This window comes from Gobius niger, assembly GCF_951799975.1.
Source record: "Gobius niger genome assembly, chromosome: 13".
NCBI lineage: Eukaryota > Metazoa > Chordata > Actinopteri > Gobiiformes > Gobiidae > Gobius > Gobius niger.
This window is the reverse complement of record NC_136864.1, coordinates 29542944-29555142: the sequence shown is the minus strand read 5'-3', so window position 1 is coordinate 29555142 and position 12199 is coordinate 29542944. Positions and strand designations below refer to the sequence as shown.

The window sequence follows — 12199 nt, the reverse complement described above, 5'->3', positions numbered from 1 at the left end:
AGGGACTGGGAATCTTGTTAAAGTTGAGGGTCACATGGATTCCACTCAATATCAGCAGATTCTGGAGAACAATGTCCAGGAATCAGTGACAAAGTTAAAGTTGCGCCGGGGCTGGATCTTTCAACAAGACAACGACCCTAAACACTGCTCAAAGTCTTCTCAAGCAGAGGAACAAGTACAACGTTCTGGAATGGCCATCTCAGTCCCCAGACTTGAATATTATTGAACATTTGTGTTGTGATTTAAAGCGGACTGTCCATGCTCGGAAACCATCAAACCTGACTGAACTGGAGATGTTTTGTAAAGAAGAATGGTCGTTGTTTCTATTTAACTGTCGCTATGGTTTATGGTCTTAAAACAAAAAAATCAATTGGAATTTCATTGTTGAAATCGGCGCTCTATTATAGTTTACTCATAACAGGAAATCCTCAAGACAATTTTTAAACGTTTATTGACTGATAATCCTATACATACAGTAACCAAAAGTACTTTCAGTCCACAGATAGAACTTGGAGGGCTCAGTTCTACACGGCTCCATGCAGATACAGGGATAAGAACTTCCTGAAGGTCTCGGGGTTGTATCCGGCCAGTCCAGGTGGGACCTGCAAGCCATGAAAACAACACTTTAAACATCTGCTCCAAAAGCTCATTTGTGCCAAAACATCATCATTCTAAGGGTGAGCCTCTCAGAGATTTTTTTTTTTCCCAGCAATAAAAATAGCTGTAATAAAATAAATGCTCTGCAAGAAATACTATTCGATTTATTGGGTGAAATGTTATACGTTGTTGAGTAGTAACAAGCCAAACAACCCAATCCCAAATGCAGATACTACATCAAAAGGTTCGTACCACAACTTGCTTCTTCTTGATGAGTGGCCGCACTTTAGCGTATTCATACAGCTCCGACCCCTCGTCTAACCAAACCTGGAGAAGATTTTAAAAAAGACATTTGAAAAGAGCAAATCAAGCTGAGATACACACGAAGAGGAGCTGACCATGTTCTTCACGCCGCTGTCCTCTGATAGGTCCGTGGTGTTGAGCTGGAAAGCCAGGAAGTTGAAGATCCTGCCGTTGGTGCCCACGACCTGCACCACCACCGGGCGCTCCAGCTGGGCCAGAGGCTCCGTCTGACAGCAGAAGAACAACACGTTACTGTGGAGGTTTGAATCCTGGTTTGGCCCGTGAGAGCACTTAAGCAGATGATTCATTAACGTAGACTTAATTAACAAGGGAAGTCACATTTACTCAGATACTAATAGATGCATAACAGTAGTTTCACTCCTACTTGAATATGAAATATCTTTGAATAACATTTGGCTGCTTCCCATTGTCTAACCCCAGTGGTTAAAGTGGATTTTGAGTGATGGAACTCTAGCCCAGAAGACTCAGAACACTACGTTGGATCAATATATGAAAGGATGTGCAGATTTCATGTAACAGAGGGCGTTAAAGCAGAACTAAGTAACGTGTTCACCTTAATAAAACCTTTCTGTAGTGTTAATGGGATGATTGGGGGGGTCTGGTGTCTCTGGCCAGAAAACCACCCTTGCAACTTTCGCTGCCCCGACCTGGAGCACCAACACACACTAATGGAACCATGATCAGCAGTATTTAAGAGTTTGAGTGACAAAAATATCTCCATTGTGTAAATTTTTGGCACAAAGTCCAATATCCCTCTCTCTCTTTGTCCGTGAGAGTAAATACTAATCTGACAGAAAAGACAATTAATGAGAAAAAATGCAACATGCAGTGACACTTATGGCCTCTAGCGGCATGAGTTACTAAGTTCTGCTTTAATCATCATTTTCAATTACTTTATTTTTAAAATTAAAAAAATAAACCATTTTACAGAATATTTACAGAATTATGTTTGCTCTTGTTTGAGATACCCAGTGTCTACATTATGATTACTTTCCTGAAAAAAAAAGAAAAGAAAAAAAGCTGCAACTTTTATTACTCATTCTATTTATTTGTTGTTGTTTTTTTATGTACTGTCAAAAGTGTTTCCCAGTGGGGCCCCTCAGTGCCTCTGCCGCCTGTGTCAGCGCCGCCCATGTTCTTCCTCCGTCTGTATCTGAGCTGAAGAGGAGACACAGGCTCCAGACAACACTAAAAACTAAACTGTAGCCAGGATTCCTGACTTTTTTGTTGCTTTTACACCGGTCATATTCAGAGGATCAGATCAGAGGAAAGATTGTGTGAAAAAGGCCGACACTGCACTGTGCCCGAGGGCCGTAACCCCGTGCTGTTTAATCGCCTTTTCTCTTCATTATGCTTCTGAAATTAATCTCTAAAACCAAAAATATAAGGCAGATTGCTGTGAAATAAAAAGCGGGCTAGAGCTTTGGAGGAGGAGACTCTGTTTATGGATTAGTGTATGTCCTGTAGAGTTTATGATATCATGATAAATGTTGTTAGATTGAGGCGCATTACACCTGTGCACACGGACTGAGCTGCTGCTGATCGTATGTGATTATTTATCCACTTTCTCTCTGAAGAGTGGACTTCACTCCAGCGCAGCTTCGACAAATTAACAATAATCTCCATATGCTCCTCTTCTTCTTAGTTTATTTGGTGTTAATGATTGTCTTCCCTCCTCACTACCCAAGGTGGTGGAACTCCGTACTGGACGGTTCCGGCCCACTTCAACCCCGTGTAACCCCCAGACTCCACATCCACATCCACATCCTCCGCCTGTTTGCTCAGCAGTGATTCTGTGTCACAGCTATAACAGCCTATTACGCTTAACCAGCTACGCAGTACTTAAGTAGTCTTTTGGCCAAATACTTGTTTGTTTTACTTGAGTAAATATTTATCGTATTGTAAAGTAGAGCAGATTAAAATGGAACGCATGATTAAGAAAAATAGGCAAAGTAAAGACTCAGGTGGAGTCCAACCAGAAGGTGGCAGCATTGTTGTAAAAAAGGAATTACAAATAGAGTCATTCTCAATGTCCATTTCAATCTTTTACCCAGCAAATATAAAATAGTTGTCAAGAGCATCTCCAAACCCCTGTAGCCAGTGGATTTCTCCTCACCGTATCCATGCCTGTCGCCCGCTCTTGAGTCTTACCCCGTACTGGAGATACGCCCGGGCCAGAGCGTTTCCGAAGGCGAACATGACCATCTTGGCCAGGAACTGCTCTGGGCGCAGCCTGCAGCGGGGGCCATTGGGGTCGTCGAAGTACAGCGTGTGGGCGTGAGGGTACGGGTAACCCTCGCGGAAACCTGCGGCAAACAGGAACATTACAAAGTTTTAAATGACGGAAGACGTGGAATTTCATAATTGTGACCATTCAAATTGTTATTTCCATTGCAATACATGAGAGAGATAATCCAAAACTGATTTTATCAACTTATTTTGTATTTTTATACTGGAATGGTGAACATTAAAGGCCCTATACCTTATAGGGAGTGTCGCATTTTTGTTAGCTGTGGTCCAAACTTGTTCCTAACTTAATGTCAATGTTAATCTTTATTAAAGGGACAATGTACAGAGACTTCAAGCTCATTGATGTACTGCACCGGATTATAGCTAAATAGCTAGTATCCATGGTTACAGAGAAATAAATAACAATATACAGTACTTTCCTAACACATTCTTAACAACCGGGATCTCTTGAATTGTCCATAAATGTTTGTGTTAAAAGCTGCCAGCCAGCTTTGAACACATTTAATCATTAGCAGCTGCTGATTGAAGCGGGTGTTAGCGGCAGGTTAGCGATCGCGTTGCGGCCCCTAAATCGGTCCTGGATCTGCTCCAGTCTGCACGTTAACGATCCATAAAGCAACAAATGTCTGCTTTTACAAAGCTCTGAAGGACAAAACAAAGATGTCGATGTTGACTTGATGTAGAGCAGATATGTCAGAATCTGGCCTGCGGGCCAAATCTTTCCCACGTGATGATTTTTGTTGGCCCATGACATGATTTCTAACTTATATTATAACCGGCTCACCGATAACTTGTACAGGTGCTGTAGCAATGTTAATGCTGACAGGGAGAAGACATGGCTTTTTTACAAGGGATTTCCATTCTTTACACTTTTTTTCAACACAGAAATAAACAAAGGGAAAGAGTGTGGAGTGTGGCATGTGTTTCATGTGCTGCATCCGACACATGTCCCTCTCTCCATCTCTCTCCCAGAGGGTCATAAAGCGCTCTGGGAGAGGAAATATTGAAAATGCTGAACCTAAAGCAGCTGCAGGGAACCACTGTTACAGAAACAAAGAGGGACAGATGAAGTCCAGTCCGATGGAGGTCACTGGTCATTAATTAATAATAAATGAATTATTGCCAACATGAGCTATTATAAAAACACAAATTGAGTTTCTGGCCTTTGAGTTAGTATTTCTAACTTTAAAATATACAACACATAGAAGCCACATGGACACTCCTGGAAGCTTTTAAAAATGTGTCTGGGTAATGTGCAGTACATTTAAAGGCATATTAAACAATAAAAAACAATCAAATCAATATTTAGTCTAAAGAGGTTTTGTGTGTTTCGACCCCCGACCGACACGATGTTTAAATTTTGGGGCATTACTAAGACTGAACAAAAAGTGTATGCAATTTTACTGCCATAAACCAAATTTGACATCATTTAAGTTTAACTTTTAATCCAATACCTGTGGAGTTCTTTTGTTGGTGGTAGACGTTGACCTGCTGCAGGTCGATGGTGGGAGACACAGGGTAGAAGGTTTCCAGAGTGTGCTCTGTAGTGTCCTCCACCTGCTGGGCCTCTGACAGCACGGGCAGAGGGTCCATGCTGGTGCACAGGAGACCGTTCCGACCACGGATCTGGAAAAGGTCCTCCCCTAGAGACAAACACAAACCTTCTAACGCCACATAAACCGACCGACACTGTAAAGGCCCCGTCTCCCCAGACAATTTGACCAGATCTTACTAATACCAAATGGAATGTTGATTTATTTACAATTACAAAAGCATTTCACATGCTGAGCAGAGTTGCCAGGTCTATGGTTTTCCCAAATAGGTGGGTGACTTTAAATCTGCCGTTGCGGGAGAAAATCTAGAGCTGTGGGTTGTAGTTTTCTCTGTTTGGATGGTCAACATACTGTAGCAGTAAAATTATCTTCCAACAGTATTTTTTCATCATATTCGGCTCATTAAATCTACCTAGAGAGAGGTAGATAGAAGTTATAAACAATAATTTATATCAAAGAAGTAAGTAAGAAACATAGTTTTGATTAAAACAATAAATCTTAAATCCCCAAGACATAAAAATGTCTGAACATTTTTTGTTGTTGTTATGCTTGATTGAAAATGGCGATAGTAATATTTGGGCTAGTTTTAACATTTTTGGGTGGGTGGTTTGTGAGAGGTCACTGGACTATTTAGATGGCTAAATCCAGCAGTAAGTAACTTGTTACCTTAATAAATCCTTTCCGTAGTCCCTCTGGGGGTAATACAAGTGTTAATGGCATGATGGTGTCCCCTGGTGTCTCTAGCCAGAAAATCACAATTGCAACTTTCCTATCTGAAGGTCGGAGCCACCAATACACACTAATGGAATCACAAAGAAGAAGCTAACAGGCTAACGGGCAAAGCTAACTGTTGGCTAGCGCCACTTAAACAGTATTTACAGTTAAGTTAGAGTGAAAAAAATGATCTCCATTGTGTGATTGGATGTACAATATCCCTCTGTCCCTTTGTCTTTTCTTTCAGCGTAGGATTTACTCTCACGGACAATTAATGAGTAAGAAAGAGTAACATGCTACGACACTTGCAGTAACATTACTGTAACATATTGATACAAGGCACCAGCATCATCACAACGAAAAAACAAGGGTGTATTGCTATACATTTACAGAATAGCAAATGACTGTTTTTGCCAGCGACAATGTCATTTTACGGTAGCTGGAGTTTGTTGTTGATCCAACTTAAAGGGATATTTCAGGATTTTTGCCATTCTAACGACACAGACATTTATATGGTTAGTCTGGTGTTATAAGTGATTTGCCTCAGGTGCACTGTGGAGCGACTGTTTTTAATACAGGCTAGCTGATACCATAGAAATGCACTAGCCTCGCACTAGCCTAGCACCACGGAACTCTTCAAATATAAGAACTGCATGAATTATAACAAAAAAATATCTCCAGGAATCGGCAACACTCTGGATAACTAGGAAATGAGGCCCTATGTCAAAAATCCTGAAATATCCCTTTAAGTCTTTTTGCTGTGATTGAATCAACCTCACCTTTTTCAAGTGAGGTGAGCTCAATCTACACATTAGGACATGGCTGGAATATGTACGGGGATGAAATAGCTTTAACATTTTTAAACTCCGTATAGTCCCTTTAATAGCTGTGCTCATGCAAACTTGTACAGAAAAGTTCGCTATGGTACCTCTATTCCACGTGGCTGCAAGGGAGTATTTCTCAGAGAGGAGTCTGCGTCCCAGTGCGGGGTGAGAGGGCTGCAGGCTGGCACACAGGTGGAGCAGGTTCTGGAGCAAGATTTTGCTGCAAACATTAAAAAAAAAAACATCTGTTCAAAATCTGCAATTAGGCCTGACCCTAGACCAGGGGTGGCTAACTAGTCAGAGACCAAGAGTCGAAATTTTCAACCTTGATCCTGTGAAGAGCCACAAAGGCACCGACCATTTGTGAGATCCAGGGTGGTACTTTATTGTGATTAAATATAATGTGACTGTTATATTTAATCACAATAAACTATAAAAAAACTTTATGCATGGCCTTTTTTCTCAATAATTGTATTAGATGTATTGTTTTTACTCCTAACCAAGATTGAAATAAATATATATTAAATAAACTGACATTTTGTTCCGTTCTGACTGGGACAGAACTAGATTTTTTTTTTTTTTAATGCTGGGGTGTGTTTGTATGTGGAGCCCTGTCCACTGAGCCCCCTCCTCTGATTCGCCCCTGGCCTGTGCGCTCAGTGCAGCTCGGTCCTGACTGGACTGTGCAGAGAATGCACTCTAGGCTGCACAGTGCACAAAGTTCATAAACTTTGATCAGGAGCCTCTGGAGGACGTCTGAGAGTCTGTTTTAAGTTGCATTTGTCACAGTTTCAGTCACATGTGAAAGAAAAGTCAATGACTTTGCGTATTTCCGCGATGCGCGATGTCGCGCTTCGCATCATATGCGTCGTTAGAGCTCCGCTTTTTCCATTTCCTAATTTTGATCTTTTTCTGTGAATATGAGGCCAAATTTCATCAAATAAAGAGTAGCTGATCAGAAATCTGAAAAGCACAGAAGCTGATCCCAGAGCCACGATATGCCTGCCTGCCTGTTTATCCTACATCCTGCTTTGAGTGAGGCTGCCGCACGGGCACCTTTTCACGCCGCTGCTGTTGTGTTTGGCTCTGCAGGTTTATTCTTTTAACCTCCGTTAACCTCTTAGTTTCTTCATTGCTTTTTTTGTCACATTTTTGTCACTTTTTCATCGCTTTTTTATCATGTTTCTGTCGCTCTTTTGTTGCGTTTTAATCCTTGCCTACATCGCTATTTTGACGCTCTTTTTCAATTTGGGTAATGCCAAACTGGAGAAAATGTGCTTGGTTCAGAATGGTTAGAATCGCTTCACAAATCCCATCCTAAGTTACAACATGGTTAAAAGCTTTAAAAAGTCTCTTCAACATAATATGGACTCTCTAACCACTTTGCAATTATCAGCGCTCTAGGTCAATGTTGTCAGCACTTCCTGATTAGAATCCACTGTCAACAACACTCCATCGTGTTACCTGTATCTTTCCTGCGAGGGCCTGGGCTCCGTTGTGTCCCAGAAGCGAGCGTGTTTGATGGCGTTCTGCACGAGCTCGTCCTGATCTGGGATCTGATGGGCTGGATCCTGGGCCAACGAGAGCAGCTGAGGAGGGAGGCCTTCGATCAGCTTGGTTTTGGTCAACCACAGGGCCTGCTTGATTCCTGAGAAGACAGGGAAACAAGTCAAGTCAAAGTCACCAAATAGAAGACAGATTCATATGATACATCTGCAGTTCTGACCTCACATTCTGACCCTGGCATTTTAGTCGAAAACCTTCAGACAGTGCAGTAGACATACTTCAGCCAAATGTAGGTTTATTTTAGACTCAGTTTAGTCCTCAGGGTTTCCGTGGGCATTAAAAAGCATTAAAAGTCATTCATCTGTTAACCCCCACCTAGGCCTGGGCAATATGGACCAAAAGTCATGTCCCGATATATTTAGGTTGAATATCGATATACCCCGATATTTTTAAAGTGATAAAGCGATAAAGTGAGAGCTGTGAAATGAAAGGTAAAGGGACATTTCAGGATTTTTGACATAGGGCCTCATTTCCTAGTTATCCAGAGCGTTGCTGATTTTTGGGTACTTTCAAGCAGTTCCTATATTTGAAGAGTTTCATGGCGCTAGGCTAGTGGAAGGCTAGTGCATTTCTATGGTATCAGCTAGCCTGCATGAAAAACAGTCTGGCTACTTATGTAGTTTTATAATTGGACATCTACACAAGGACTTTACATTGAAATGGGAAAACGTTATTTTTTGTTTCTTCAGAAAGCAAAAGAATGAAGACGTGTATTTTGTTATTAATTTACTTATCCTTTTGTCCAAATGTTATATTCACAAATGTAAATACTCTAAGCAGAAACCCAACTTTACACATTTTTTTAGTGATACTCTCTCATATATCAAGATTTTGGAAGGTTCTGATAAGAAAAAGGCTCTATAAACTACCAGTATTTGCTCAAAATACAATATCTTTGTAACTGAATAATTGTATTGTACAATTCTGTTACCCCCTGGCATACTCTGTGTATTCATATACTTTTCAATAAAAAAAAATAAAAAAAAGAGTTTTGTTGCGCTAGGCTAATGCAAGGCTAGCGCATTTCTACGATATCAGCTAGCCTGCCCCGCTCCACAGACCTGACCCGCTCCACAGAGCACCTGAGGCAAATCACTTATAACACCAGACTAACCATATAAATGTCGATAGAATAATTTTAACCATTTTGCATTTAAAATAACTTATATTTGAGCAGCATCAGCTTCGTGGTTGTATAAGTTACACAACAGCGGAGTGATCTGCAAGAAAATAGTCCCTCAAAATGCGATCATTCATGTGATGCAGGTCAGTTATATTCCAAAAATGATTCTAACCCTTTAAGTCAAAGTAGTTTTACTGAAAACTCACTATAAAATGTAAACATAAACACTGTCAAACAAAACTCCGTCAGGTGCACATTTAAATTAAAGAATATCTTAAATAAAAATAGCCTATTAAATAATAACTATGTCGATATATGCGATATGGACAAATTCCTTATCTCATTTAAAAAGATATCAATACATCTTAAATATTGATATATATCGCCCCGCCCCGCCCACCCCCACCTGAATCGAGCACATTGTCTCCAGTTTGGCTTTACCCAAAACTAAAAGCTTAGCAAAAATAGCGTCAAAATAGCGCCGAAAACGAGGATGAAAACGCAACAAAAAGGCAAGAATAAAAAGAGACGAAAACATGACAAAAACGCTTCATGGCAAAAAAGTAACGTTCACCTTTGAAGGCCTTCGCTTTAAAATCGTCACTTTACTGCATGGACGAAGTTCTCCTATGGCATTATTATGTCTTACAATAAAGTACCCATTTTAACCCGTGCAGAAAATCGACATGTTTAATTTTGCGTAACTATTGTAGGGCTGGACGATATATCGATATTCAAGATATATCGATATATTTTTAAATGAGATATTGAATTCGACCATATCGCATATATCTGGATATTTCAAATTCAGATAAGCTGTTAAGTTAACAAAAAGAAACAGGTAATCTCAAGCTAATTTTTAAGGTTCTTATTCTTAAACTGAACTCTTTATATATAAATATTATACATTTGTTATACAGTGTTTATGCGTACATTTTTCAATAAAACTACTCATATTTGGCCTTTCACAGCTCTCACTTTGCGGAAAAAAATATTGTGATATATATCGTATATCGATATTCAACCAAAATACAGTGCCTCTCGTGAGTATTCATACACCTTGAACTCTTGCACATTTTGTCATGTTTACAACCCTAAACATAAAGATTTTATTTTGATTTTTTTACTTAAAGGCAATTTAATGCACTCAGAAAATGCTGTATGAATACTTATGCAAGCCCCACTTTTCACTTTTCTATTTTTTGAAAATTAACAGAATCATGTATCATTTTGCTTTCACTTCACAGTTGTCGGTTACTTGTGTGTGAACGTTCAGTAAAAAAATCAAAATAAAATCTTTATGTTTAGGGTTGTAAACATGACAAAATGTGCAAAAGTTCAAGGTGTATGAATACTCACGAGAGGCACTGTATATCGGGATATGACTTTTGGTCCACGTCGCCCAGCCCTACTATATATCGTTTAACTACTCATGTGACTGTATTTAATTAGGGGAAACGTGGAAGAGCTTCTAACTTCACCCCCGTTTGGCCCCATAGAGGAGAGGAGGAGAGGCTAAATGCTGACAACATCTTTGGTCTTTTAGCGTGACTGAGTCCACAGCAGGACAAGACCTGACAGGTACACATCAACTCGTCTAAGCTCAGGTAAGATCATATCTCAGTATAGAAAAACGATGGCCTGTTCCTTTAATTAAATATGCGCTCCTATTTTCCGCTGTAGTGGCATGAATATATGTAGTTTGGCCATTGGGCATTAAAGAGACTAGATTCGAGTTGGTCATTTTAACCTGAATGACCAATATACTTTATAAACTCATAACTGCATCCCCCACACAAGCATCTCCTCGGTTTACCCTCCAGCGCGTTGCTCCTCTGGTGGAACAGGTAGCAGGGCTGCTCCTTCAGCAGGGGCATCTCACTGAGGGGCGGGCTGCTGTAGCGGTACGGGTCCGAGTGATCCCTCTTCCACAGCTGCTTCTCCGGTTTGGCCAGCCCGGGGACGTAGTGCATCCTGTCCGCGTAGGTGACCCTCTCCAGCCCGGGGATGTGCACTTTCTCCCGGCGCGGTTTGGGAAGGGTCACCCGACCTCCGAGGCGCCGGTGGAGGCTGAAGTGTCTGCGGGACGAGGAGGAGGAAGATGACCCATGTGCTGTCAGCGGCCTCACCTCCGCCAACAGTCCGGCTTTGGACCACCCGAAGCCCGCGGACCGCACGCACCGGGCCGCCTCTGGAAACATGTCGCCTCTGCTGTGAGTCACAAAGTGTTTCAAAAGCAAGAAAACTACAGATTGTGCGACCTAAGCCATCTGAGGTAACATCCTTGATCAGGAGGCAGCCATGTTTTTATGTTTTCTTCTTCGCTGCTTCCCGTGCCTCTGAATAGGGAAACAACGTTACCGCCACCTACCGTCCGGGAGACGAAGCTCACGCAGGGACAATACAAATGTTTGCAATAAGATTTCATGAGGATGGTGGATTTCTTTGAATGTGTTTCACCTCTTAACCCCCGCCTGAACAAAAATGTGACAAAAACAGCCACAAAGAGCAACAAAAGGGCGCCGGAAAAGCAACAAGAAATCAACAAAAAAGTGATTAAAGAGCCACAAAAAACAAAAAACCCTATAAAACACGAAAAAAAAGTGACAAAAATGTAAGGTTCAGTTTTGTAGGCCTTAGCTTTCAAAGGAGGCATTACACTGTTTTTCAGTTTTTTTATCCAAATATATTTATTGAATTTACAGTTAAAATCACATTGGTCACTCACACTTTGTTCATTCATACCCTTAACTGCATTCATCCACTCACTCGTTCACTCTGTCACGCACACATGCACACTTGAGGAGAGAGGCGCAATCGAGACATTACATTATTTGAAAGAATACTCGGATATTGTATATATCCATCCATGCTGTACTGGCTCAGGATCAGCAGAGGATCCAGTCCATAACAAGATGGATGAATATTGCTCAGCATCAAGGGAGCCCAGAAGCAATCGCTGGATCACTTCCTGGGGACCCCCTCAGCCGTTCACACGGAGGCACTAAAAAAGGAAAGTTTAAAAAAATAAATAATAATAATATTAATAAATAATAATATTTGTTTTGTTTTTCAGTTTTAACGAAATCTTAAAGCTTCCTGACTGGAGCTTACAGCCTTATTTGAAAGCTAAGACATACAAAACTCCTCTAACCTTCTTCCTCAATACGATTGTCTTTTTTTGGTTGTGTTTTCATCATGTTTTAATTGATTATTCGACATGTTTTGGTCACATTTTTGTGGCTTGA

The 12199-nt window shown here is 40.8% G+C and overlaps 1 protein-coding gene across 1 annotated transcript; it reads right to left on the bottom strand.

Moving 5' to 3' along the window:
• Window positions 1-452: 452 nt before the first annotated feature.
• On the bottom strand, window positions 453-11279 carry mrpl37 (mitochondrial ribosomal protein L37). The gene is made up of 8 exons (XM_079569039.1): window positions 10768-11279; window positions 7727-7910; window positions 6367-6482; window positions 4626-4814; window positions 3073-3227; window positions 996-1127; window positions 850-924; window positions 453-602 (listed from the first exon to the last, which is right to left on the bottom strand). The coding sequence occupies exons 1-8, from the start codon at window positions 11150-11152 to the stop codon at window positions 525-527; spliced, it is 1314 nt and encodes a 437-aa protein (XP_079425165.1). The 5' UTR covers window positions 11153-11279; the 3' UTR covers window positions 453-524.
• Window positions 11280-12199: the final 920 nt, after the last annotated feature.

What these genes read in the sequence shown, in the direction of transcription:
- mrpl37 (XM_079569039.1), bottom strand. Translation starts at nt 11,152, where the DNA reads ATGTTTCCAGAGGCGGCCCGGTGCGTGCGGTCCGCGGGCTTCGGGTGG. An exon ending in GGGCGTATCTCCAGTACGGG is followed by an intron (nt 1,128 to 3,072) that starts GTAAGACTCAAG and finishes TTCTGCTGTCAG; the next exon opens with ACGGAGCCTCTGGCCCAGCT. An exon ending in TCAAGAAGAAGCAAGTTGTG is followed by an intron (nt 603 to 849) that starts GTACGAACCTTT and finishes CATGGCTTGCAG; the next exon opens with GTCCCACCTGGACTGGCCGG.